The sequence below is a fragment of the Coturnix japonica genome, chromosome 38, assembly GCF_054131305.1.
Source record: "Coturnix japonica strain WE chromosome 38, WE-NBRP24, whole genome shotgun sequence".
In the NCBI taxonomy this organism is placed as follows: domain Eukaryota; kingdom Metazoa; phylum Chordata; class Aves; order Galliformes; family Phasianidae; genus Coturnix; species Coturnix japonica.
In genome coordinates, this window is record NC_140700.1 from 3,799,989 (window position 1) to 3,823,262 (window position 23,274).

Consider the following 23,274-nt stretch of genomic DNA (forward strand, 5'->3'; position numbering starts at 1 on the left):
TCCGGGCTGATGGCTGCCGCTGCGTCGCGTTGTTGGTGGCTCAGCTGCTGGGATTAGCTTTGATTTAGGCGTTGGTGTTGGAGGAGAGCCCGTACCAGTGGGTATAAGGGGGAAGGATGGAGGCACCGACCCGCACAGCCCGCCCTGTGACTCAGCCGCTAATTGAAGGCAAAATATCAGCATCATTGGGCTCAGCTGTAAAGGGGGAGGAGTTGGCCGCGCCCCGTTCTGCGTGGATGTGGGTGTGGATGTGGGTGTGGGAGTGCGTATGTGCTCGGCCCGGCTCTTCATTTTCCTACGGAAGCAGAAGGATTCCGTATTACAACGCGACCGGCGGCTGGGGCTGATGCAGCTTCCTCTCGCTCCAATAAAGCCTGTACGGAGCTGAGCTGTGCGGGGCCGAGCTGTACTGCTGGGCTGCTCGTAGCTCTGCGTATAGTCGTAGGAGCATCCAGGGATGGCCCTGGGTACGATGCTGCCGTGGCTCAGCGTTGTATTGCTGGTACTGCCCGGAGCGAGCGGTGAGTGGGGACCTGGGGGGAGCGGAGCGGAGCTCCCGCTGGGGAAGAGCTGCGAGAAGCGCTCCTGATCGCCACCCCTGATCGCTTCCCCTTATCGCTTCCCCTTATCGCTTCCCCCTCCCAGCAGGTGACTGCCCGGAACCACCGAGGTTCTCTTTTGCGGAGCCCCCTGACCCCACCAACTCTTCGTACCCTGTTGGAAGCAGGCTGTTGTACCGCTGCCGCCCGGGGTACATGAGAGATGTGAATAAGTCCAACCGTGTTACCTGCCTGCCCAACTCCACCTGGGCTTCACAACCTGATTTCTGCATCGGTGAGTGCTCCTATGGGGTCACCAGAGTCCCCAGGGCTTCACAGAGATGGGGGGATACCCCCCAGGATCGTTGTTAATCCCTATTCTGGGCACCCACAGTGCTTGAGCAGAGCTGTTCTTTGTTCTGAGGCATGTTAATCTGTTGGGCATGAACTCTGCCCTATCTCACTTTACCATCTGTTGATACGGTGCAAGTGCTGAAGTAGATTTCCAGAGAAGTAGGGTACAAAGGGGAAAAGGCAGCAAGATTCCTCATGCATTAACAAAGCAGTAATAATGGGGTTCCCTCCTTCAACTTCTGCGCTGCTTTCATCCCCTACAGACCGTGATTTCACTTCTAGATCTGTTTTAAGCCCCAGAAGCTTATAAACTTCTATTGTGCTGCTTGCCCTTGGCTGTGTTTAACTTCCCATTCCTTGAAAGCTAAAGTGATTTTCTGCTTCTGAAAGTGCTGGGGAGGAAGGCAGGTGAAAAGGAGCTCCTGCTCTGCAGTGATTCTGACCAGCTGTATTGCTGTACTGCAATAACATACAGCTAATGCTGAGCATTTGCCCTGCCAGGAAAGTTATGTATGCCACCCGAAATACCAAATGGTGACTTCCATGTCAGCACCGACCTCCGGTTTGGAGCCACAATAAACTTCACCTGCAAGGCTGGGTAAGGCTGCAGTAAGTCGGGGCTGCAGGCAGCAGTGAGGGGTGGGATGATTTTGATGCTTGGGGGTTGTATATTTATTAGATCCAATCTTTCTATTCTCAGGTACCGCTTAGTTGGGAGCCCGACAGCACAATGTGTTCTGAGTGGCAGTGATGTTGTTTGGGATAAGGTTCCACACTGTGAAAGTAAGTAGATCTGAAGCTCTTTGAGTACATCCTCAAAGCTGCTGCTGCTACTGCTGCTGCCAGCCTCTCCTTCAGCCTGTCCTCTTGGAATAAAGCTGCTTTTCTGCCACTTTACCACTAAAAAGATGGAGTCTGAAGGCTTGGCAGCATTCAGGTGGAGATGATTGCATTAGGGCTGCTCCCTTTGCCTGTCCTTTGTTTGACTGTAGAAGTTGGTGGTCCTCAGTTTCACATTTGATGATGCTTTTGTCTTTTCCTACCATTGCTTTCCTGTGCAGTGATTCCCTGTTCACCACCTCCTGTGATTGAGAACGGACATCACAGCGGTGCACACACAGACTACACCTATGGGATCGCTGTAACTTACAGCTGCAAAGAAGGGTTTTCTCTCATTGGGAATGCCACCATTCACTGTACAACACACGATAACCTCAATGGGATATGGAGTGGTCCAGCCCCAGAATGCAAAGGTAGATGTCATCTTCCCCTCCTTATTCTTTTGCTTTGTTTCTCCCATGTGAATTCCTTCCACTGAGCTGACAAATACAAGAATGATTTGGTTCTAAATGGGTTCCATAGTGCTGTGCTTTCCCATATTCAGAGACAAGGTTTGCTATAATGGGATCCTCATCACATGGATAGCTGCTGTGATAACCTGAACTGCACAAGCATAAGCAGATGAAGGCCTGCATGTTGTTTCTTCTTGTCTCTGTTCACTGAGTACTTGCATCATGCCTATGCACCACTATAAGCCTATAGAAGAAACCTATAGGAGCTTCTCATATTGTGGCCCTGGTGATGCTTTTTCTTCCTGTAACAACTGTTCTTATCAACTCCCCTCCACTTCCAGTGGTGAGATGTGAAAAGCCAGAAGTGGAAAATGGGAAGAATCTCAATAGCTTTGCCACCGAGTACATGTATGGAGAAAAAGTGAGCTTTGAGTGTGCTCCTGGGCATGCTTTGAATGGCACTCAGACAGTTACCTGTGATGCAGACAGTGCCTGGAAGCCAGCTCTGCCAACGTGTGACCCACGTGAGTACAAACAGGCTTCCTGAGCTGCCCTGAGGTTTGCATTTGTGTGCTGCACTGCATGGAGCATGTTTAGCTTTGGTAGCTAGCATTGCTTTTGTCTCCAATTGTCAGGATACTGCGGCCCTCCTCCTAACATCCCTTCTGCTGAGTTAATGGGGGCTGTGAGCAGCAGCTCCTTGGCTGGAACAAAGCTGACATACCAGTGTCAGCCAGGTTTCACCACGGAGAATGGGAGGACACTGGAAGTCACCTGTCTGCTGGACACAACCTGGTCTGCAGGCTCTGCACTGTGCACACGTGGGTACCTCTGCTCTTCTGTTTGGCCATACAAGTGAGCTAGACCTGCTTGAGATGCCAGCTACTCCGGTTGGTGTCCAGCTCTGGCTTTGCAGGCACAAAGCATACAGCTTTCTTGCTGAATTTGCTTGAAGATGTATAAACCAACTTCTTTTTCTCTAGGTCAGCAATGCACTGTTCCCACAGTACAGAATGGGATGGTGAATGGGGACAGCTTTCTATTTGGGATGACTGTGACCTTCTCATGCAAGAGTGGGTGAGTTGGGGCAGAAAATCAGGGACTCTAATAGGCTGTGACACCCACCTGCAGTATTTGCTGCCCTGGTTCCCAGTTCAAGATCCCAGAACAGCTTCATGCTGAGTGTAAATGAGATGAGAGAGGCAATGCTCACCGAGCACTGATGCTGGGAACTCTTTACATTGACCATATGCTGCCTGCACAGCTCTAGAGTGCTCTTGCTCACCCATATGGGCACTGTGGCCAGATCCCATTCCATAGCAGGGGCAGCTCCTGGTTGATTGAAGGGAGAACCATGTTCTGGAGTGTGTTAAACTTCTACTTTTTCTTTAGGTACGAATTAAAGGGATCATCTTCTGCCAAATGTGTGGCAATGGGAAATGGAGTTGAATGGGACGTGGATCTCCCATCCTGTGAAAGTAAGGAAAAACTGCACGGAGCCATTGGGATAACAGCTGGAACTGCTCTGGTGTAGCTGTGTGGGGGTGGGATGGGGCTGTGCCAATTCAATTGGCTGCGAAGCTCAGGGTTTCAGTGCTAACTTGTTCTGTGAGGCCTTATGGGCCTGTCAGAGGTTAAGTGGAGAAGCAAAGGATGAGCAAAAGTTAAAGGAAAACTACTGATGCACAGCCCTGGCTGTATTTCCTTCTCCCCATTCACACTGTGTACGTTTTCAGTTAGCAGAAGCACTCAGTCTCTCCCAATGGTGTTCCCCATAGGACAGCGCTCTGATGTGCTCTGTGATCGACCCCCCAGCATCGGCAATGGGGTGCACAATGGCACAAAGAGCACAGTGTTCCTCCAGGGCTCCGTTGTGGTTTATTCCTGCAATCATGGTTTCATCCTGGCTGGAAGCAGCTCCATTCAGTGCCTTGCAAAGACCCAGGACCATGGAGTCTGGAGCACACCCACTCCTGAGTGCAGAGGTGATTATCTCCTGGGGCTGTCTTGCTGTCTTCTCTCTGTCTTAAAACAATAAAGACACCTTCATTTACATTCTCTTTGAAAGTAAAAAGGCAGTGCAGTGATGCAGGGCTCCCTTTCTACCCATACACTGGCTTTGAGCTGCTCAGTGCTGTATAATCAGAAGCCCTGAACTGCTGCATGGTTGTGCAGAGTCACATGTTGGCTTTCTTCCTTTCCAGGTGGAGCAAGCAGCATCATTGCTGGTAAGTGACATGTACTGAACATCACTGTGCTCCCATTCTTGGCTATCTTTGCATTACTGGTTCTTTATGTGTTTTACTTCAACCTGATACAGGCTGAAGAGCCTTCCATAGCAATCTGTTGTCATGCTTGTGTTCTTGTTGCTGTGAAGAAGAGGTGGGGAGGTGGGTGCACAGCCTGAAGTTCCTTTTGCCTCTTGCAGGAGTCCTGCCCCTCCTTCTGGCAATGCTGGTGATGGATTTCTAGATCAGGGCACAGATGATGGGATGTGGTCGGGTCCTGTGTTGCCTTCTGGATAAGCCAACCCTGCAATGATGACTGACAGAACTGTGATGGATAAAGATGATGTTGAGCCCTAGTGCCCCCCAGGCAAGAACTTGCACTTTGTGGCCGTTGTTGTGCTGGACACAACAGCAACGTGGCTCAGATGTGACTGAGGTTATCACTATGGGAAGTGGAAGTGATGCTAAAGACTTTTGAACTGCACTGCTGTGGGCTCAAGGAAATCGGGCACTTTGGGTACCTCCATGTTCTGATTTTCAGCCCTGCTGAGGTAATGCTGAGCCTCATCCCCATCAGGGTTCCCAGCTGTATCAGGTGTCCTGATGGGTGACTGTCTTTGTATGAGTGGTACGTACTTGAACAAATGGTGTGAGCCAAATACTGTGACACTGAAAGCACTGACAATATTTGCATAGATGCACACTGTAGCAATTACTTCAAGGCCAGTCTGGACACAACAAGCCTTATAAACGGGTTCTTTTACCGGAGAGAATATAAATATAAACACCTTGTGACAAAGAACTATTCTGACTCTTCCTGTTTGTGCTAAAGTTAGGTTCGGAGATGGTGTGAAAGTGTTCGCCACCTCCTTGCTCCGTATCACATCAGTGCTTCTCTTTGAGACGCCCTTCCTTCCTGCCCCAGGGCTGTGCTGCATTGCCAGCAGTGAGCTGCCATCTGAATGCATAAGGAATGCAATGCTGTGTGTGGTTGCTGCCTTCGGACCCCATGATTCTATTAAGCAAAACATGGAGGCTCAGGGCTGTGTCTGAAGATTGCAGCTCTGACTTCTTTGCTATTTACAGCTGGAAAACGGAAGCATTCAGAATGCTTATCATGCACTTATTTGTTTCTGCATTTTCATTTGTGCCTTCCTGTTAACCGGAACGTGCATCTGTTAAGAGGAAAAAGCACAAGGAGCCATTTCCACACCTGAGCTTTCTTGTAAATAGGCTCAGAGGGTTCCCAATAACAGCAGAGCTCTGTTGTGCCCAGCTGGCACTATGGCAGAGCATATTGAAAACACAGCTGTATATATATGTGTTTTAAGCCATGTGGGTGACAGGAGGGTCAGAACGCAACTTGTTCTGCTTTATTTTAACCTCAGTGCCGTTGTTTCGGTTGCGTAGATCAGACTGAATTTCCCATATAATTGAATTTCATCTTGAAATGACTGTGTGTGTTGTGGAAGCTGCCAATAAAAGGGATAAGGACAACCTGAGCTCCTCCTTTGGGCTCGGAACATCCGTAGCCATGCAGCAGTGCTGGGGGGGTCCTGTAGCCCTGATAGTTGATCCCCAGCTGCACAGAAGTGCTCCATTGCCCCCCATGGACAAAGTGGCCCCTGCTGCCTCCAGCCCAATGTATGGGAAGAGGTGGAAGTGCTCTACTCTGCTCTTCCCTTCCCATAGCCAGGCAGGCTTAGCGGGCAATGGCTGCAGGGGAAGAACACTGGCCACTTCCCTTAACCAGGGATGCTCTGCAATGGCCCCATCCGGCTGAAAGCCCCTCGTGCCTTCCTTGTCACAGATACCCCGTGTCACACAGCAGCTCCCAAGGGCCCATCCTTCATTACATGGAAGGACCAGAAAACCAACAGCAAAAGCTCAATGGGGCTGCACAGCTCAGGCTGGTGTCCGCCTCCACCCTGTGCTGGAGCCCACAGGTTCCTGTCCCACAGCCCTGGGAAGCCCCACAGCTGTGATCCTTCCTCAAGCATGGGGAACCAGGACCCCTATATCTGCATTGGATCCTCTGGGGTCTGCAGGCTGCACCGGGATCAGAGCATGGTGCTCACCTTCACCCTCAGCATCCTGGGCTGCTCCGCTCTGCTCCTGGCTGCTGTGAGTGGGCAACAAGGTAAGGCAGAACCCAAAACCATCTTCCACACCCTTCATCTGCCTCCTCTCCTTGCTCCTCTGGCTTTCCCCAGTGCATAGAAGGCCAAAACTTTGTTCCTGTTCACTATGTGAGGCAGAGGTGGGCTGAAGCTGGGTGGTGCTAGAGTAAAAGCTGTACACCAGCACCTTCCCTTGGCACTTGGCTGCGAGCGCTTGGGCCCTGCAGGTTCATTCTGGATGGGATCTTGGAGCTGAGCACCTGCAGGAATGTTTCATGGGGCAGCACCAGGAGATGGGGCACGGAGTGTTTCATAACTGCTTCTTGGAATAAGGGGCTTGACCTGCCTGTCTGAGCTGCCAAAGTAAAGCAGGGCACAAATGAAGTATTACTTGAGAAGCCTGTTGCAATAATAGTTTGTGTTTGGGATTTGTCAAGTTGAAACTTGCTGCGATAAACAGAAGTGAATTGAGATGAGGCTGAGCAAACAGGCTGGGCTCTGCTCTTTATCTGACAGCCTGAGGTTCCTGGGAAGCACAGCCCAAACCCAGGGGAGCTGGGCTTGTCTTTGCCATCAGAGCTGCTCCCCTATTGATTTGGGTTTGCAAGCAGCATGGGCAGCACTGACACAGCACTGCAGATCTGAGGGCTGTGCAATTCAACTCTGCTGTTGTTTCCCTTTCCAGTCAGGCAGCGCCGATGCCCAGTGCCACACATTGAGAATGGGAGGAGAGCTCCTTCTCACTACATCTTTCGGCCTGGGGACAGAGTAAGATTCACCTGCAACACGGGCTACACCTTGCAAGGCTCCCCCACGAGTGTCTGCCAATCTGACTTCAGCTGGAGCCCACCTTTGCCAGCATGCAAAAAGGGCAAGTGTCCTGTGTGTGTGAGTGGGGCTGCTGTGGGTTAGAGCTCCCTCCGTGTCCTCTCATATTGCTGAGAAAGCAAAGCCAGGATGACCCCGCAGCTCTTCCCGAAGTGGGAGGGAGGAAAATAGCTCTGGGTTGGGGAATAGGGCTGGAAGCAGCCAGGGCTCCCAGGGGATGGGCAGAAGCTGATGCTGGTGCTGTACAACCAAAGGCTGCAGCCATGGGGGATGGCACCATCTGCCTCCCCAGGGGGATTTCTGGACTTCTGCTTATGGCCACACATGGGATGTTTCCATCTTCCTCTCAGAATGGGAAACAATCACAGTTTCCCACTTATGCTGCTTCCATGCTCACGTGTGTGCTCTGCCTGATCCATGATGTGCTGCTTCTCTACTGACAGAGAGGGAGGAGTGCCCCTGTTATGAGTGATTTCCTCCGGATGCAATATGATTGTAATCTCAATGCTGCTCTAATTTAACAAAGCACAGACCAGCAGCACTCAGGCAATCACCCCAACCATAAGTCCTGTGTACAAAATAGTGACTCCCAGTGCAATTTCATCTCCTCCTGCAGAGGTGATGTGTCTGCAGCCCCCGAATATCGCCAATGGGCTGCACAGTGGCCAATCCATGGATAAATTTCCCCCGGGAGCAATTGTGTCCTACAGCTGCAAGGATGGCTTCGAGCTGGTGGGGAACGTCTCCATCAACTGCTCAGCAGTCGGGCGCTGGAGCCGACCCCTGCCCCGTTGCAAAGGTGGGTTTAAGCAGCCTTGTGGTCATTGCTGCTCTGTGCATGCAGGATGCAGCCCTACAATGACAGCCATGTCTGTGTTCCTACAGCCATCGGCTGCCAGAGTCCCACTGTGCGCAATGGGAAGGTGCAGGCACCAAAGGACACCTATGAGGCTGGGGAGATGCTGTGGTTTAACTGCAATCCTGGCTATGCTGCAGAGGGCAGCCGTTGGGCTCAGTGCAAGCCTGGGGGGAGCTGGGACCCACCAGTGCTCAGCTGTGAGCGCAGTGAGTACACTGGGGCACCCTGCAGGGCTGCCACACACCCCCATGTCCATCACAGCCACCCATCCTCCACATATTCCCCTCTCATTCCATCTCCCCTTTGCAGTCCAGCCATGCCCCATGCCTCCGAAGATCAGCAATGGAGATCACAATGGCCACGGCAAAGCAGAGTTCACCATGGGGATGTATGTGATGTACACTTGCAATCTCGGTTACTACCTGGCTGGGGATGTTGATCGTGTGTTTTGCAAAGCATCGGGGAAATGGAGCCAGCCCAGCCCACGCTGTGAAGGTACGTGTGTGTACTGTTATCCTGTCTGCAAGCTGTCACCTCACTCTTTGGCCAGCACAACATGGCAGTGGCATGATGCAGCACCTGGCCACAGCACTGAGCCCTTCAGCAAGGGATTCAATTGTCCTGAAATTAAGTAGTCAGTTTTATAACAGGCAAAGGATGAACTTATAGCATGAAGCCTCATGGCTTTTCCAATTCCTCTGCAGAAGTGACGTGTCCTCAGCCCCCAAACATCGCCAATGGGCTGCACAGTGGCCGCTCCTCTGCCAGGTTCCCACATGGCACCACTGTATCCTACAGCTGCAAGGATGGCTTCGAGCTGGTGGGGAATGTCTCCATCAACTGCTCAGCAGTCGGGCGCTGGAGCCGACCCCTGCCCCGCTGCCAAGGTGGGTGGAAGCAGCTCTGTGGGCACTGCTGCTCTGTGCCTGCAGGATGCAGCTCTGCAATGACAACCATGTCTGTGTTCCTACAGCCATCGGATGCCAGAGACCCACAGTGCACAATGGGAAGGTGCAGGCACCAAAGGACACCTATGAGGCTGGGGAGACGCTGTGGTTTGACTGCAACCCTGGCTATGCTGCAGAGGGCAGCCATCGGGCTCAGTGCCATCCTGGGGGGAGCTGGGACCCACCAGTGCTCAGCTGTGAGCAGGGTGAGTGTGGGCACAGGGGGACCCCACAGGGCTGCTACCCATCCCCATCACAGCCACTCATCCCTCTGCAGGCTCCTCTTTCATCTCCGTTTCCCTCCTGCAGTCCGGCCCTGCCCCATGCCTCCAAAGATCAGCAATGGAGATCACAACCGGCACGGTGAAGCCTTTTTCACCACGGGAATGTCTGTGACATACACCTGCGATCCCACCTTCTACCTGGTTGGGAACGCACACGTGGTTTGTAGAGCATCAGGGACCTGGAGCCAGCCCAGCCCACGCTGTGAAGGTGAATCCATGCTCACCATGTGCAGACTACCCCCCCATCCTCATATTGCCCCCAGGTCCTCAGAGTTAATCCCATGTGAAGTATTGCATGGTGGAAGTCAATTTAAAACCCTTCTGTTGTCAAATCATGCAGATTTTTGCTGTTGTACTATTAGCAGCACATGGGTTTGGGCTTTTTATTTGTGTATTTTTACACCTTTCGCTCATCACTTCTGCACATCTCCCTTTCCAGCAACCATTTGCTTGAAGCCGGACATACAGGATGGGTGGATAGTTAATGATCATGGACTCATCTATGCACCAGGGCAAATGGTGACATTTCAGTGCAAGGAAGGCTACAGTCTGCATGGTAGTGCCCAATCTCTGTGCCAGAAGGATGGTAGATGGGACCCCCCAGTGCCCCTATGTGATCTACTCCATGGCCCTATGCTGCCCAGTAGGGCTGAGCACTCAGGTAACGATGCTGGAGCTGCCTGGGGTGGGTGGCTGCTTGCTGTCCCCTAACCCAGCTGTTAAATAACATGTTAAATCCTGTAAGAAAGCAGAAGATTCAGGTATCCGGTGGGAACGGGAGCCTGAAATCTGGAATCCTTTGGGGAAAAAAAAGATGGATTCTATGGTTCTATGTCGTGTTTGCTTAGCAGTGTCTATATCAAATCAAATAACCAAATGTTCAAGGCAAAACAAACATCTTTCCTGGTAATATTGTTCTCTCTGTGCTTTCACCCATTGCTCCTGACCTGCCTAACTCTGCCTGTTTTCTCTTGGTAGGTGGCTGTGGGGTTCCCACCAGGCTGAACTTTGCTGAGCTAAATGAGGAGCACAGAAATGAGATTGATTTCTCTGTTGGGAAGACTGTAGGATACACTTGTCGGCCCGGATTTGTTAAGCACCCAGGAATGTCACCCACTATTACTTGCCTGCAGAGCGGAGTGTGGTCAGAAGCACTCGAGTTCTGTAAAAGTGAATAGCTCCTTGATTTGGTGTTATTGTCACAGAAGGAATTAGGTGCTGGGTTCTGTCCATGCTGCAAAAACCTCAGTGTGATTCTGGTGTCCAAGTCATATGTGACTAGTAAAGCCATGTAACCTTATGTTATTTGAAACCCATTTGGGGAACAATTGGAAATGTGGGCGGATGATTGGAATAGCTGTTGTATTTACTGGGCTGTGCTATAGGGAGAAACCTACAGGGAGATTCTTTGTCCTCCAGGGAGACAATGCAATCACCCCGGGGAACCTGAGAACGGCCGGATTACAGTCCTTGCAGATCTCTTCTTTGGGTCAACAGTGGTCTACAGCTGTGAGGAAGGGTAAGTCCAGAGTTCAGATCTGCTCCTTAAAAGGTCAAGATGCGTCAGGAAAATGTCCCTCTTTTCCTCCTTTTCATGCATTCATTCTCAATGCACTGATCTTATAAAGAAGCCCAGGTATAGAGCTCTGTACCCATATGAGCACATAGGGTTTTCCCAAGTGAAAATGGCCCGAAAGTGCTGAGCTTGTAGGGGAATTTCTCCCACAGTGCCAAGGTTCCAAGTTCCAGCAGTGCTGAACCCACTGCAGGGGCTGGTAGGTCAAACCAAATTGATTGGAGTGAATGTGAGCCCTTCTACCTCCAGGCACAGGCTGATCGGGCAGCCCAGCCGGAGATGTGAGATCTCAGGGAACCGTGTTGCATGGACCGGTGACATTCCCACCTGCCAACGTGAGTAACTCCCAGCTCAAGGATGGTTCTTTCCCTTCTTGAACAGTAGATAAAGCACATAGAAGCTTCCTCTGTAAGAGGAATTGCAGTCGTTCCACCTGTAGACCCCACAGACTGTGGGGTTTTGAGTACTTCGGTGATGTAATTGGATGCAGAAGGTTCATTGTGCCCCATTGCAGGTATCCCCTGTGAGCCCCCCCCCAGCATCCCCCATGGGAAGCACACAGGGCGGCTACTGGATGAGTTCCACTATGGCATCTCGGTCACCTACAGCTGTGAGCCCGGCTACCCACTGCATGGGGATGCCTCCATCTTCTGTACCACCCAGGATGGGAAAAACGGGGTGTGGAGTGGGCCCCCCCCAGTGTGTGGAGGTAGGGATTGGGGGGAGCAGGTGGGAGTGCAGCCGAACTGCTCTGTGCTTGGAAAGGCAAGGAGATCTCAAGATGGTTGCATGTGTTGCTTGGGTGCCTGCTGAGGCAGGGTTTGCTGCTTTGGGGTTGCATTGGGGTGGGATTTGCTGCTTGTGGGGCAGATGCAGACAGACAGAAAGCTGTAGAAGCACTCCCTGCCTCACTTTCCAGCTGGGATCTCCCCTACACGGTTGAATAGGAAAACTAACTTCAGGCTTGCATTTGAAGGTGATCACAGATGCAAGTGTTTTGCAGCAGTGCACAGCTGTGCCCACTCTGAGGACTGTGTTTCCCTTCCAGAAGCTGGATGCTCTGCCCCGCAGATCCAGAATGGGAGGATAGTGTCAGCTCCTCGAAGCACCTACGCACACAATGACACTGTCACCTTTCAGTGCGAGCCAGGCTACATCATCCATGGCCCCAGAGTAGTGCAGTGCCAACAGAACAACACCTGGCAGCCTCCGGTGCCCATCTGCGAGCAGGGCAAGTGGCCGGACAGCACTTCAGGTGCAACCCTGCCTCAGTGTCCCATGACCCTTTGATAAGGTGTTGGTTTGTGTCCCCAATAGCTGGATGCAGGACACCCCCAAGGTTGGAGTTTGCTGAGCTGAAGGAACCCTATAGGAACCAGTCTGCCTTCCTTGTGGGTGCGACTGTGGAGTACAGGTGCCAGCCTGGCTATGCCTGGCACGTGGGGATGTCACCAACCATCACGTGCCTTGGGAATCAGAGCTGGTCTGTGGCACTGGAGTTCTGCAAAAGTGAGTCCTGTATATGCTGTTGGGAAGTTCATACTTGTGGCTTTGTGGGTTTATTCCTTTGGGATGGCATGCTGTCTGTCCGAGCATCCCTGGGGGATGTGGTGCACTTTGCAGTGCTAACAGCAGCTGTGTTGCCTTACAGGGATGCAATGTGTGAACCCTGAGGACCCACAGAATGGCAGAGCCATAGTCCTGGCTGACCTCCTCCTTGGGTCCAAAGTGAATTACACGTGTAATGAGGGGTGAGTTTGTGGCCAGCTGAGCCCAGCTGTTAATTGAGAGTAACGCAGAATTTAAGTGGCAAAATGGCTTTACATGGAGGAACCTCACAAAGTCAGAAGTCTTGGCTGCTTTAACAAGGCTTCTAGAGAAGTCTGGAGTCTCTTCATGTAGCTAAAGTGCTTCTGTGTGATGCAGGTACAAGCTGATCGGGCATTTACAGAGGACATGCGAGGTGTCTGGCGCACATGTTGCATGGAGCGGGGATGCACCCACCTGCCATCGTAAGTGGGATGGGAGGGGGCCCTTGGAATTGCCTTCTTTGGGTTGTGCAGCAGGAAGGGGAGCATCTTTCAAGGCAAAGGTGCCATTGCATCAGATATTTGTGTATGAAATATTTCATGTTTCTTTGGGTCATTTTGCTCAGAGAGCTTAATTGCTGGGATAAGTTTATCCTCATCCATCCCTTCCTGGAAGTGAAGGGTCCCATACCCCAACACTACAGCAATGATGCTAAAACCTCACATGTGCATCCCCAGGTATCGTCTGTGATCCACCACCGGACATCCCTCATGGGACACACAGTGGGAGATTGATGGATACCTTCCCCTATGCCACTCCAGTCACCTACACGTGTGAGCCAGGCCGTGTTTTGACTGGGACAGCCTCCATCTTCTGTACCACGGAGGATGGGGAGAGCGGTGCCTGGAGTGGGCCACCGCCGAGCTGTGGAGGTAAGTAATGTCTTCCTCCTTTGGTTTCTGCAGGTTGAGTTATTTTCTTTTCCATATTTAATAGTACTCTCCCTTTCTTCTGCAGAGGTGCAGTGTCCTCCCCCTCCAAGCATTGCCAATGGGAAGCACAACAGCCAGCCCTCGGACACATTCCTGCCCGGTGCAGCTGTTCAGTACACCTGTAAGGATGGCTATTTGCTCACTGGGAATGCATCCATCACCTGCACTGCTGCAGGAACATGGAGCCGGCCCCGGCCGCGTTGTGAAGGTATGTATGTGTTGCCTGTTTGGCACCTGGATCATCTCTTTCCTCTTGGTTCTGGGTTTAACCACTACTCACCAAACCCCCACAGAGGAACAGCCAAGGGGTCCCAATATGGAGAGTCTCTCGATCACAACTGGATAATGAGACTTCAGATTATGGGGGGCAAGAATAGGAATCAATACTGTTGACACACCCATGGTGGTGATGGCCAGGCTTGATTGCAGTTACTACCCTGGCTGGGCTTTGTGTTCCAAAAGTGCCTCATAATCTTCAATTCCAGCAATAGGCTGCAAAAGACCCGATATTGAGAATGGAAGAGTGACTGGGCCAGAGTCCATCTATATGCCTGAGGACATCGCTGTCTTTGAATGTGATTTTGGTTATGCCTTAAGGGGCTCTCAGAAGTCTCAGTGCCAGTTTGAGGGCACCTGGGATCCTCCTGTCCCCACCTGTGAAAAGAGTAAGTGTGAAGGACGCAGTGGGTGGTGAGTGACTCCTGAATCCATCCCAGCAGGTGCAATGACCTCACTTTGGAGGTAAAGAAACCCTAAGGGTGCCCTTAGGTGGTAAGACAGAAATGAAGGCAGATGGGTGTGGGCAGGGTGGAATCATACCCAAACTTTGGCACTTTTAAATACTTGGGAAGAGCTAATGGGAAAGAAAGAAATAGCAGTGCTGCCTCATTACACCAGGTGTAGACCTGCGGTGTAGAACTTCACTAAGTTCATTTTTAACCCTTCCTGTAGTGCTGCGGTGTCCTTCCCCTCCAAATATCACACACGGTCAGTACAGCAGAGAGGATGTGAAAGTGTTTGTCCCTGGAACCTCTGTGAGGTACAGCTGTGACCCGGGGTATGTCCTCACTGGGAAAACAACAGTGACTTGTTTGACATCTGGAGTGTGGAGCATCCCTTACCCACGGTGTGAAGGTGAGCAGAAGGGCTCTGGGCCATGGGCTGCATTCACAGGGGAGCATGGGGGAGAGGGTGGGCAGAGATTTAAAGGCTTCAAGCTTTCATTCCTTTCTGTGTGGATGCTCCCTGAATTTTGACCTCATAAAAACACATGGGGATGCCTGGCTCTGGCTGCCACTTCCCCAGCTCAGGCTTTGCTACTCTTTGCCTCCAGTGATCACTTGCATGAGCCCTAGCATTAAGCATGGAGAAGTGGCTAAAGAACAGCAGCAAGCTGTCTACCACCCCGGGACCATCATCACCATCCAGTGCCACCCGGGCTATGTGCTGCGGGGCAGGCAGGGGTACAAGTGCCACTCTGATGGCCGCTGGGTCCCCTCTGTCCCTATCTGTGAGCCAGGTGAGTATGAGCTGCTGGCTCTGTGGGAAGACAGGAGCTGGGCAGCCTTGTCTGGGGACAAGGACACACAGGGATCCTTTGCTCCTGCATCATGCAAAATCACTCCAACTTCATTCTCTCCTCACACCCTGCTAGCACTGCCTTGCCCTCCACCACCCACCATTGCCCATGGCATACACGATGCTGAGCTCGGGGCCAACTTCACCAGTGGAATGTCTGTGAACTATAGCTGTCAGACCGGCTTCTCCCTGATTGGGGACCCCTCTGTCCAGTGCATGGAAGGGAACTGGAGCCTCCCGTACCCACACTGTGCAGGTGAGGGCACAGCACAGCATGGCATGGCATGCAGCCCCCCAAGCTAAGTCTATTTTGGGGGTGAGCTCATATCTGAGCCTGAAGATTCCAGCACTCTGAGACCAACAGCCAATCCCAAAGGATGTGTGGAGGAGCGTGGAAGCATCAAACTGGCCAAATTAAGGGTTTTTTAAAGACCATATACATTTCATGCATGCATCCTTCCATGCTAAGAGTTATTCATGTAGATAAATGTCAGAACACAGGGTAGAAGAGATGCTACCATCCCCAGGTTTTGTAGTAGAACCTACCAGTGCTATTGCCTTCTCAGCTACATTTCACTGCCAGCCTGATTTCTCATGTGCTATTTCCTGCAGTTGGATGTGGAACACCAACAAGGTTACAGTTTGCTGATCTAAACAAGGAGTATAAGAATTGGACTGAGTTTCCAGTTGGGACCACAGTGAGATACACCTGCCTGCCAGGATATGCCAGACATTCACAGATACCACCCACTATTAAGTGCCTTGAAAATCAGACGTGGTCCGAAGCCAAGAGGTTTTGCAGACGTAAGTTTTGCAGATGCTTCTCTATCATTTAAATCACAGTGTGACAATGGAAGATCAGTTGTTCGGTGGATGTTTTTGGTTCCCTACCCTGGGGGGTTTGGTCAGACTCTTAGAATTTTAGTGTTAATTTTCCTTTCATGCTGAGTTAAAGAGGCTGAAAAGCACCTCCTGTTCTGTCCAGGGAGAAGGTGTGATCATCCAAGAGAACCAGAAAATGGCAGAGTTATTGTTACGACAGATCTCTTCTTCGGATCGACAGTGAATTACACTTGTGATGAAGGGTGAGTCCTGGTCGAACTGTGCTGCTGTGCCCACTGAGGAGACCCAGGGCCAAGTGAGCTCAGGTCTATACCTTGAAAATGGTTAAATTGGCAGTATGTGGTGGCAGGCAGGGTGGTAATTGGTGGCTGTGGGAGATGCAATCTCCGAAGTCAGTCCCACAGTAACAGGGGTGCTGTTGTTTAACCCCAGGTACAGGATAGTTGGAGCATCCCAGCGGCACTGTGTGACTTCAGGCTCTGGGACACGAGTGACATGGAGTGGGGACATTCCCATCTGCCAGGGTGAGTGCACATGGTGGGAGCTGAGCACAGCACAAAGAGGTTCAGAGCAGTTCTATACTTGAGAAGGGTCTTTTGAGGTAAAGAGTTCACCCTCATCCATCTCTTCCTGGAAGCGAAGGGTCCTGCAGTCCCCAAGCACTGCAGCAGCAATGATACTAAAACCCTACTTGTGCATCCCCAGGTATTGTTTGTGACCCACCGCCTGACATCCCAAATGCAACACACAGTGGGCACTTGATGGATGCCTTTCCCTATGCAGCTGTGGTCACTTACACGTGTGAGCCTGGCCACGTGCTGGCTGGGACAGCCTCCATCTTCTGCACCACAGAGGATGGGGAGCACGGTGCCTGGAGTGGACCACCACCACATTGTGGAGGTACAGCTTTGTGGAGTCATAGAATGGCTTGGGTTGGAAAGGACCTCAAAAATCATCGAGTTCCAACCCCTCTGTTATGAGCAGGGTTGGAATCCTCCATGGAGTCTTTCATTTTTCATTCCCTGCAGGGCAGCTGTGTCCTTCCCCACCTGAGATTGACCATGGCCAGCATGATGGCAAAGACGTGGAGTTCATCCCTGGAATGTCTGTAAATTACAGCTGTGACCCTGGCTACTCTCTTACTGGAAAAGCAGCTCTGTACTGTACTGACAATGGAAGCTGGAGCAGCCCTCAGCCCCACTGTGAAGGTGAGATGTCCATGCTATCAGTGCCACGAAAGGGAGGACACCATGGTGTTCCAGCAAGAACCAAGGGCAGAGGGCTGCAGCAGACTTTGTCAGGCACAGAAGAGCAAATGGATCAGGATTTAAACCTCCAGACCCCCCCTGCATTCCCTGCATATCTGCCCCTAGAGCCAACAAACTGCCATTGCACAGAGCCTGGCCTGCGCTTCAGCTTGCTTCCAGCACACACTGGATGCTGTGCTCACTTTGCAAACATCCTTTCTACATGTTATCCCACTTGTGCTCTTTTTCAGTCTTTTCCCCTCTCTTTTTAGTTCTACAATGTCCTTCGCCTCCAAATATCGACGGAGGCAATCACAACAGCCAGGATGTGGAAGTTTTCCTTCCTGGGATGGTTGTGAACTACAGCTGTGATCCTGGCTACAGCCTGCTGGGGGAGGCATCCATCTACTGCACCGAGTCTGGAAACTGGAGCCTGCCCATTCCTCAGTGTGAAGGTGCTGTGGAGCAGCAACTGCTTCCAGGCTGCTTGGGATGCTCTGTGCATGCTGACAGACACAATCTCTCTATGTTCTCTCTGTGCAGGTAGCTGTGGTGCTCCTCCAAGACTCAGCTATGCTGAATTGGCCAAGGAGCACCAGAACGTGACAGCTTTTCCCATTGGGAGCACGGTGCGCTACTCCTGTCGCCCAGGATTCATGAGACACCCCACAATGCTGCCAGCTCTGACGTGCCTCAAAAACCACACGTGGTCTGATGTGCGAGCGTTCTGCAAAAGTGAATAGCTCCATCCGTTTGGTGTTGGTTTTGGAAACGCGTCTAAATTGAAACAAATGGGTTTCTAAAGCAATTCTTTGGTACAAAAAATGGTTCTTACATGGCTTCACTAGTCACATAGTTTGGACAGCTGTTGGTCTGCTATAAGAGTCTTTACTGGTGTTTGCACATGGACAGATCCTTAAGATGTTTTCTCATAGCACGCTGTAAAACTGCAGGAGAAGAGTTTAAACTTAAGCCTTGTCCTTTCCCAGGGCAAGAATGTAATTATCCAGAAGCACCACAGAATGGCAGAGTTGTTGTTCTGACAGATCTCCTGTTCGGGTCCATCGTGAACTACACGTGTGAAGAAGGGTGAGTCCCACAGAGCCTCTGCTGATCCATTTACTGAGCTCATGGTAGGCAATCTAAAGCAAGGGGGCACAGCACGCTGCTCAACTCATAAGCCAGTATTGGTACTTTTGACCCAGGAAGAAGGAATCTGGTGCACCAAGGGAATTATCCAGAAGCAAAGGAGTGTTGTGGAAATGGTCTAATGCAAAGCCCAGGGTGCACACCTTGGTATCAGCTGCTATTCCTTCTGTGTAACTCCAGGTATTGGCTGGTTGGACAGCCCCTGAGGCGCTGTGAGCTTTCTGGAGCAGATATTGCATGGAGTGGTGAACCTCCCACTTGTCAGAGTAAGTAGGTCGCAACTAAATCTGGTCTGGAATTGCCATATTAAGTGCTGAAAATCAAAAAGTGACTCTTTCCTCACGCAGGAGATAAGCCAGGTTGAGGGCAGTGCAGTAAGTGGGATTCGTGCTTTTCTTCCCTGCTTGCTGCAGTCCATAGTCCAGAATCTCTTCCATTTCTGATAGATAGAAACTTGGTAGCTGTATGGCAGGATGCTGACTATAAAAGGGATTTATTTGCTAGAAATATAAAGGATGATAGAAAATGAAGGTGAATTTGTGCATTGTGTGTGCTCAACCAAATGTATATTTTCAATTCTTAATGCTACATCTAGCTGCTATTATCATCCTGCTGCTACAATGAGTCCAGGTAGGTGTATTATGGGAGGCAAGATCTAATGAACCCTAAATGCTCCTCGAACCCAGACCTGTTTATTGAGGGAAGAGGAGTAATAACCCATTTTACTCCTTTCTTGCTTTATCATAATTTAGCTTCACCTTCTCACCTTTTTCCTCTTTCAGTGGTAAAGTGTCGGCCTCCTCCAAGCATCATCAATGGGGAACACGGTAATTTCTCAGATACTTTTGGGGTAGGTGCAATCGTTCACTACCGCTGCAAACCTGGCTTCATCCTCATTGGCAATGAGTCCATCCAGTGTACAATGCATGGGGTCTGGAGCCATCCTCTACCTCAGTGTGAGGGTACGTTCACACTTCTGTCACTGATTCTCACCTAAGTGTGTTAAGCATATGGTGCTCTGTAGCTAAAGAGCTGGAGGAACAAGCTGTTTCTTCAGCAAAATCCACCTGGGGAAATAATGTGTTCTCTGTGGCTAAATGCCTTTATCCATCCTGCACAAGCTTTGCAGTGTAAATAGTTCTATCTGCCCTCAATTCCACAGCTGGCTGTGTGAGTCCAGGAATTGGGCATGGAAAAGCAATTGGAAGGGAATCTCTCTACATGCCTGGAGACATCATCACCATTGAATGCAACACTGATAATAGCTCTAAAGTGCTTCACAAGTCCCAGTGCCGATCTGAGGGCACGTGGTTTCCTCCACTCCCAGCCTGTGATAGAGGTAAGTGCCTGTCCTTAGTGCCTGTCCCTTCTGACCTTGCACTACTTGTAGTGCTCCTTTGGATAAGAAGAAATAAGCTTGACACCAAGTCAGATGCTTTAGGGTGAAGTGGGTGCATGAGGTTGGGCAGTGGGCTCTGTGCATTAGTGTCAGCAGTGTGGAGGTGGGCATACAGCCATGCAAAGGTGCTTGGAGATGCTCAGCATCTAAGAGTTCTTTTTATTCTGTACTTCTCTCTCCTTAGTGCTGCACTGTTCCAAGCCCCCAGATATCCTCCACGGGAGCCACAGTGGCCTGGGAAAAGCAGTTTTCACTCCTGGAACATCTATAAACTACAGTTGTGAGACTGGCTTCTCCCTCATTGGGATGACATCCATTTATTGTACAGAGTCTGGAGCCTGGAGCCATCCTCCTCCGGTCTGCAAAGGTGCGTTTTTGTTGCAGAGAGCTAAGAAGAAAGTTTAATGCATAATGTACCTGATGGAAAGGTTTATAAAGGACTAAATCTGAGTCCTTTACTGCTAAATGAGTGATAAGAACAAAACATGGTGGAGTTGAAGAGCTGCAGAATCGGTTGTTGAAACTAGATGAAGAAATGGAAAGAGCAAGGCTGCAAAAGTACAGCGCCTTTGCTATTCTCTGGTTGCCTGTGAGGATTCTTATTTCAACACTATCACCTGTCTCTCCCTGACTTCCAGTTGTGAAGTGCCTCCACCCTCCTGCTGTCACCAATGGGAAGCTCCAAGGCAACACCTCAGACACTTATTTCTATGGAGCATCCTTGTCCTACAGCTGTGATTCTGGTTATTCACTCATTGGGGATGCTTTCATCACCTGCACAGCATCAGGAACCTGGAGCCATCCTCCTCCTCAATGCAAAGGTGTGTGTGTGTGAGATCTAAATCTAAGCAGTAAAACATTCTGCTGCTGCTAACACTGAATTCCACCCATTTATTTGGAGGAAAATCTGGAAGGCAGGTTTAATTCTTGCACGTTCTGCATCTCTGCCTTTATCGCTATGAGTGAGCTGTGTATTAATATTTCTCCCTTAAAAGCCTTTTCACCTTGCGAAGTAGAAACATTCTCCCTTTCCCTTTCCATGCCCTGTTATCACTAACAGGAAACAAAGGAAGTCATTATGTCTGATGACTTTTCTCTGATGGATGACCTGTAGTTTACACCTGAGTCTTACCACTCCTTTCATGTTAAGTGCCTCTGCTTCTGTGACCTGGCACTTCTGCATAGCACAGGGTCAATTCTGAATGTGACTCATGGCCATTTCATGAATATAGCTAGATTCCTAATGTGGGTGTTCCCATGTGGAAAACTGGGCTTTCAGCAGAATAAACTCAAAGGGTATTTCCTTGGTGGAGCTGTACAACAGCAGTGACTCAATAGAAATGCACCTGGGTAACAATAAGAGGAAATAACGTACACCAAATGCTTACATAAATAAGCCAGTAGGTAACTAAAGGAAGCAGAGTCACAGAAGAATCCTCCCTGTTATTCAACATTCTCATGTTTTTGAGCTGTCCTTAGAAACTATTATAGGCGGTGGTAAAAATAAATAAGCCGTAAAATAATGGTCAGAATTAACATGCTGATGTTACCCTCTGGTCCCCACTTAGGTTTTTCTCCTCTAGAATCCTTGGGCTTGAACTGTAAATGATGATCAGACCTGATACATCACTCTTCTCCAAATGTCTTGCTGGCCCAGCATCAGAAAATCCCTGTTCTTCAGGGGGTAACCAGTGGGAAGAAGCTGACTTGTACAAACATCTACATGGTGGCATAAGACACAGAGCTCCTTTTGTAGCCACAAAGAAATGAATCCTATTTGGGAATAAGAACTCCAGAGCAATGCCTTCAATAACCCACACTTGTACCTTTCATATTTTATACTCCCTCACACTTAACGTCCTCCTTCGTTATTTTTAATTTCAGAGATCAGTTGCATATTCCCAGAAGTTCAAGGTGTGAAGAAAAGCACGCCTGGACAAACGTACAGATTTGGGACTAACATCACTCTTGAATGTGATGATGGGTACACGTTGGAAGGCCTCAATCAGATTCAGTGCCAGGAGGATTTCAGCTGGGACCCTCCCGTGCCAGCCTGCAAACTCAGTAAGTGAAACATCAAGCAAAGGAAACAGAAGAATGCAAGTTATATATATATATATATATATATATATATATATATATATATAATGGTACGCCTTGTTAAAATTCTCTATTATTGGCATAAGCAGCAAAAACTTTCCCACTGAAGTGATTAGAAACTGCTGAGGAAACACTATGTTTTATTATAGAGCTGTTTACTGATTACTGCTTTTCTCTTCCCTTTCAGCTTCACCCAGGTCTGGCTCAGTAGGGCTAGGTAAGCAGCAGAAGAATCTCTGTGGCCAGATCTTTGGCTTCATGGTCCCAGCAGCATTTTTCCTCTCCTAACTTGAAGATATGCTCATCGTGTCTCCTGTGCCGATGGGTTTTAAAGCACACAGTGCAAATAATACGCTCTCTTCCCTCTCAGGAATCGCAGCTGCAGTCGTTTTGCTTCTCCTGGGTGTGACCATTGGCTGGAAAATTATCTCAAAGCAGAAGGAAGGGTAAGACATCCTGCTGGGTATCCATTCAGATCTTTCTTAGCCCAGTTGTGACTCACATACAGTCAAAGCACCGGAATTATGAGCTAAGTCTTTTAATTTTCTATGTTGAGCTTTATGTGGCCAGCTGTACTGAGTGCATCAACTTGGGAGTCAATGGCGTGGCTGTGTTGTTTCATGTCCAAGATTCTTCCCAAGAGGAAATCTGAGCGTTCATTATGATCTGACATAGCTCACTGTTCTTTTTCACGTAGCTACTACCGTACGTATGAAAACTACAATTACAAAACCTCTCTGGATTAGATGACAGAACAGAAACGTTCACTTCTGGTAAGTCAAACACGACTACAGAACCTCAGCTATAAACTTTATCTTTTGTTCTCTGGCAATGGCAGCTTTGCAATTGATTTCCTCTTTGGAGCGTTAGCCAGGAGAGCAGGCTCTCCTCCCTTCCTAAGAAATGATATAATAAACACTGATATAAAAGCCTGAGGAAATCTAATTTTCACATCGTTGTGTTCTCCACAGGCTGAGCCCATAACCAGCACTTGAGGCGTCCTATGCATGGAAGCACTGCTCACATTAGGACCGACCCAAGAAAGCACTTTTAACACAGAATCAACACCCATCTAAGGGTCTAACGAAGCTCAAGCTGTACAGAAGCCCATCAGGAGCCTCCTTTCCTGCACTTCACCTGCTCCTTGCTCTGCAAAGCTAATAGAGAACCGAAGCATTTCTGTGTGTTTAGGCTGTGCTCATACAAAAGCTTCAACCAATAAAGCCTAAAGGCAGCACTGTGTTTTGTGCCTCCATCTCGATAGACCTGCCTTATATTTTAATAGTATAATGCGTGCGGCCTGCCTTCCTGAGGAAGCCCCCCTCAGGCCTCACACAGCCTTTTGATATTTTCTTTGCTTTTTTTGGTTCCAATCCGCCTTTGTCCGTTCACAAACCACACTTTAAAGC

General features: G+C 49.9%; 2 protein-coding genes across 11 annotated transcripts; both read left to right on the forward strand.

Moving 5' to 3' along the window:
• Window positions 1-165: 165 nt before the first annotated feature.
• Window positions 166-5,215, forward strand: LOC146754801 (complement component receptor 1-like protein). 8 transcript variants are annotated; one of them, XM_085526845.1, is made up of 12 exons: window positions 166-521; window positions 646-834; window positions 1,395-1,491; window positions 1,594-1,676; window positions 1,955-2,146; window positions 2,527-2,709; window positions 2,821-3,006; window positions 3,169-3,262; window positions 3,578-3,663; window positions 3,922-4,170; window positions 4,390-4,413; window positions 4,614-5,215. In XM_085526845.1, the coding sequence occupies exons 1-12, from the start codon at window positions 458-460 to the stop codon at window positions 4,655-4,657; spliced, it is 1,491 nt and encodes a 496-aa protein (XP_085382971.1). In that variant the 5' UTR covers window positions 166-457; the 3' UTR covers window positions 4,658-5,215. The 8 variants fall into 8 exon arrangements, with proteins under 8 accessions (XP_085382971.1, XP_085382973.1, XP_085382975.1 ...); XM_085526847.1 differs by having other exon boundaries at window positions 3,964-4,170; XM_085526846.1 differs by having other exon boundaries at window positions 172-521; window positions 649-834.
• Window positions 5,216-5,365: 150 nt separating this feature from the next.
• LOC107324773 (complement receptor type 1) lies at window positions 5,366-23,120 on the forward strand. 3 transcript variants are annotated; one of them, XM_085526828.1, is made up of 41 exons: window positions 5,366-6,553; window positions 7,219-7,404; window positions 7,978-8,160; window positions 8,247-8,426; window positions 8,530-8,715; window positions 8,925-9,107; window positions 9,194-9,373; window positions 9,477-9,659; window positions 9,891-10,112; window positions 10,430-10,621; window positions 10,871-10,970; window positions 11,277-11,362; window positions 11,542-11,736; window positions 12,076-12,258; window positions 12,345-12,536; window positions 12,679-12,778; window positions 12,954-13,039; window positions 13,295-13,489; window positions 13,575-13,757; window positions 14,035-14,214; window positions 14,501-14,683; window positions 14,883-15,068; window positions 15,204-15,383; window positions 15,740-15,931; window positions 16,113-16,212; window positions 16,403-16,494; window positions 16,676-16,870; window positions 16,999-17,178; window positions 17,490-17,672; window positions 17,761-17,952; window positions 18,207-18,306; window positions 18,547-18,632; window positions 19,149-19,328; window positions 19,529-19,705; window positions 19,950-20,132; window positions 20,404-20,586; window positions 21,650-21,829; window positions 22,053-22,082; window positions 22,236-22,311; window positions 22,563-22,638; window positions 22,837-23,120. In XM_085526828.1, the coding sequence occupies exons 1-40, from the start codon at window positions 6,169-6,171 to the stop codon at window positions 22,609-22,611; spliced, it is 6,507 nt and encodes a 2,168-aa protein (XP_085382954.1). In that variant the 5' UTR covers window positions 5,366-6,168; the 3' UTR covers window positions 22,612-22,638; window positions 22,837-23,120. The 3 variants fall into 3 exon arrangements, 1 of the variants encoding a protein (XP_085382954.1); XR_014938637.1 differs by lacking the exons at window positions 19,529-19,705; window positions 19,950-20,132; window positions 20,404-20,586; ... (3 more) ...; window positions 22,563-22,638; window positions 22,837-23,120 and having other exon boundaries at window positions 18,423-18,632; window positions 19,149-19,211; XR_014938638.1 differs by lacking the exons at window positions 18,547-18,632; window positions 19,149-19,328; window positions 19,529-19,705; ... (5 more) ...; window positions 22,563-22,638; window positions 22,837-23,120 and adding an exon at window positions 18,423-18,437 and having other exon boundaries at window positions 17,761-18,032.
• The last annotated feature ends 154 nt before the right edge of the window (window positions 23,121-23,274 follow it).